Source organism: Vicia villosa, linkage group LG5 (assembly GCF_029867415.1).
Source record: "Vicia villosa cultivar HV-30 ecotype Madison, WI linkage group LG5, Vvil1.0, whole genome shotgun sequence".
Classification (NCBI taxonomy): Eukaryota; Viridiplantae; Streptophyta; class Magnoliopsida; order Fabales; family Fabaceae; genus Vicia; species Vicia villosa.
The window spans coordinates 128,863,018-128,865,025 of record NC_081184.1 but is presented as its reverse complement, the minus strand read 5'-3'; the positions used below and the strand labels follow the sequence as shown (position 1 = coordinate 128,865,025).

The 2,008-nt window shown below is 25.5% G+C and overlaps 1 protein-coding gene across 1 annotated transcript; it reads right to left on the bottom strand.

Moving 5' to 3' along the window:
* Nucleotides 1–204: 204 nt before the first annotated feature.
* On the bottom strand, nt 205–817 carry LOC131607308 (probable calcium-binding protein CML46). Its single transcript, XM_058879325.1, has one exon. The coding sequence runs from the start codon at nt 784–786 to the stop codon at nt 262–264; it is 525 nt and encodes a 174-aa protein (XP_058735308.1). The 5' UTR covers nt 787–817; the 3' UTR covers nt 205–261.
* Between the last annotated feature and the right edge of the window lie 1,191 nt (nt 818–2,008).

The following is a 2,008-nucleotide window of genomic DNA, read 5'->3' as shown; positions in this document are numbered from 1 at the left end:
GGGAAATAGGATGTGTCAAAGATTTGACTAGCCAATAAAAAAGACTTGTGAGTTGTGACATCATTGAATAAATTTTTTCTTTTATAATGTCTAAATTATTTAAGCATAACCAAATACATTTAGATAGCAAACTCAATAAGTGAACTTTTATTTTATGTTATGCTGTCTTACACTAATGACATAAAAATCATACCTAAGAAAATACCACTATATACATACATATAACAATAGACATGAACAAGTGCCCAAAAAATAAAGTATTCAACTAAAACTCTGTTCCATCAACTTCACAAACTCATAGTGATCAATTAATTCATCTCCATTTTCATCAACAGCATTAATCATTTTCTGACATTCCACAAAGTCTCTCTCAAATCCCAAACAACCCAAAACCCTTTGCAACTCAACAGCCTCAATGAACCCATCTTTGTTTTCATCAAACACATTGAAAGCTTCCTCCACCTCTTCCAAACTAACCCCATTTTCAAACATATTACTAATCTCTTGCTCATCACCAAATTCCGCTATACCAACCCCATCAATTTCCTCTCTTAATCCCAGCTTTTCCATCACATCAATGATTTCTTCTTTGCACAGTTTCACGCCACTTTGAATATTGTTATTCAAACCCTCCTTCACAGGTTCAGCATTAGAGTAATAATAACTAGCAAGAGTGATGATGCAACATTTCATATAATGTGAAACATAGTTCCATAAAATTGAGAAGAAAAAGTTAATTCTAAAATTACATAGGAGAACTCTAGGAAACAAAGATGAACGAAACATTTTTGTGTATTGATATTAGTAAGGATCACATAAAGAGAGTGACACTATGGTCTAAGTTTATAGTTGAACATTGATGTTTGGGGTTCTTAGGTATATATAGTGACCATTCATTTGCTTCAACTAGAAGCGTCAACGGATAACGTTTCCTAGGTGTTAAGGTTGATACTCCACTTACGCAAACATTGCTGCTAGGTTTCCAGGAAACAGATGCTTTAAGATTCCATTTGGAAGTGCGGGTAAAAATGGAGTATTTGAAATAATGATAAACACATACTCTATTCTCTTAACTTTTTTTTGTGTTAATGAAATTTATATAAGATTCAATTAATTTGATGGAATCTGTAACTGTATCGATAAAAAATAGAGAAATTTCCTACGCAATCCACTCATATGTCTTTTCACATATCCGCGGTGAAAACTTAAAAATACTCTTATATTTCGGATATACACATTCGAAGACATTTTTTTTTAGACATATCAGAAATATTACAATTTTTTAGTGTTAAGTTTTTTTGGATATGGATATCCGATAACCCAATATTTATTAAAAAAATTAAAATCAAGTGAATCAACACAATAATTTTATATAAAATTAGTTAAAAAAAGTTAATATAAATTAAAAATTATAATGTTAATAATTTCATTATAATTAATGCATAATGTTGACATTTAAAAATAATTAATTTTTTAATTTGTGACAAATAAATTATTATATAATCAAAAATTTATTTAATTTTTTTATTCCTTATTTATAATAATCTTTTGTATTTAAGTTATTATTTATTAATAATAAGTCACTTTAATTAAATTATAACTATTATAAATAAATATATATTTAAAATAAAATTTGAAAAAAAATTGGATTTTAATTAATTTTGATATGCATATCTGAATTAATCAATATTTTAAATTTCTGTTTGGATAAATTCAGATATGTATATTCAAATTAACTAAAATTCTAAATTTTTGTGAGATAACTGAATATGCATATCCGAAAAATATTTTATAATTTTTAGATGTATTTTTCATCTTATATATATATATATATATATATATATATATATATATATATATATATATATATATATATATATATATATATATATATATATATATATATATATATATATATGTTTACAAAGAAATTCTTGAAAAAATATTGTATTGTTAGGCCTTTTCAAAATTTCAATTCATGATTATGGGATACACGCCAGGCCCAATC

Excerpts from the sequence above, each read along its gene's own strand:
- LOC131607308 (XM_058879325.1), bottom strand. The coding sequence starts at position 786 with ATGTTTCGTTCATCTTTGTTTCCTAGAGTTCTCCTATGTAATTTTAGA.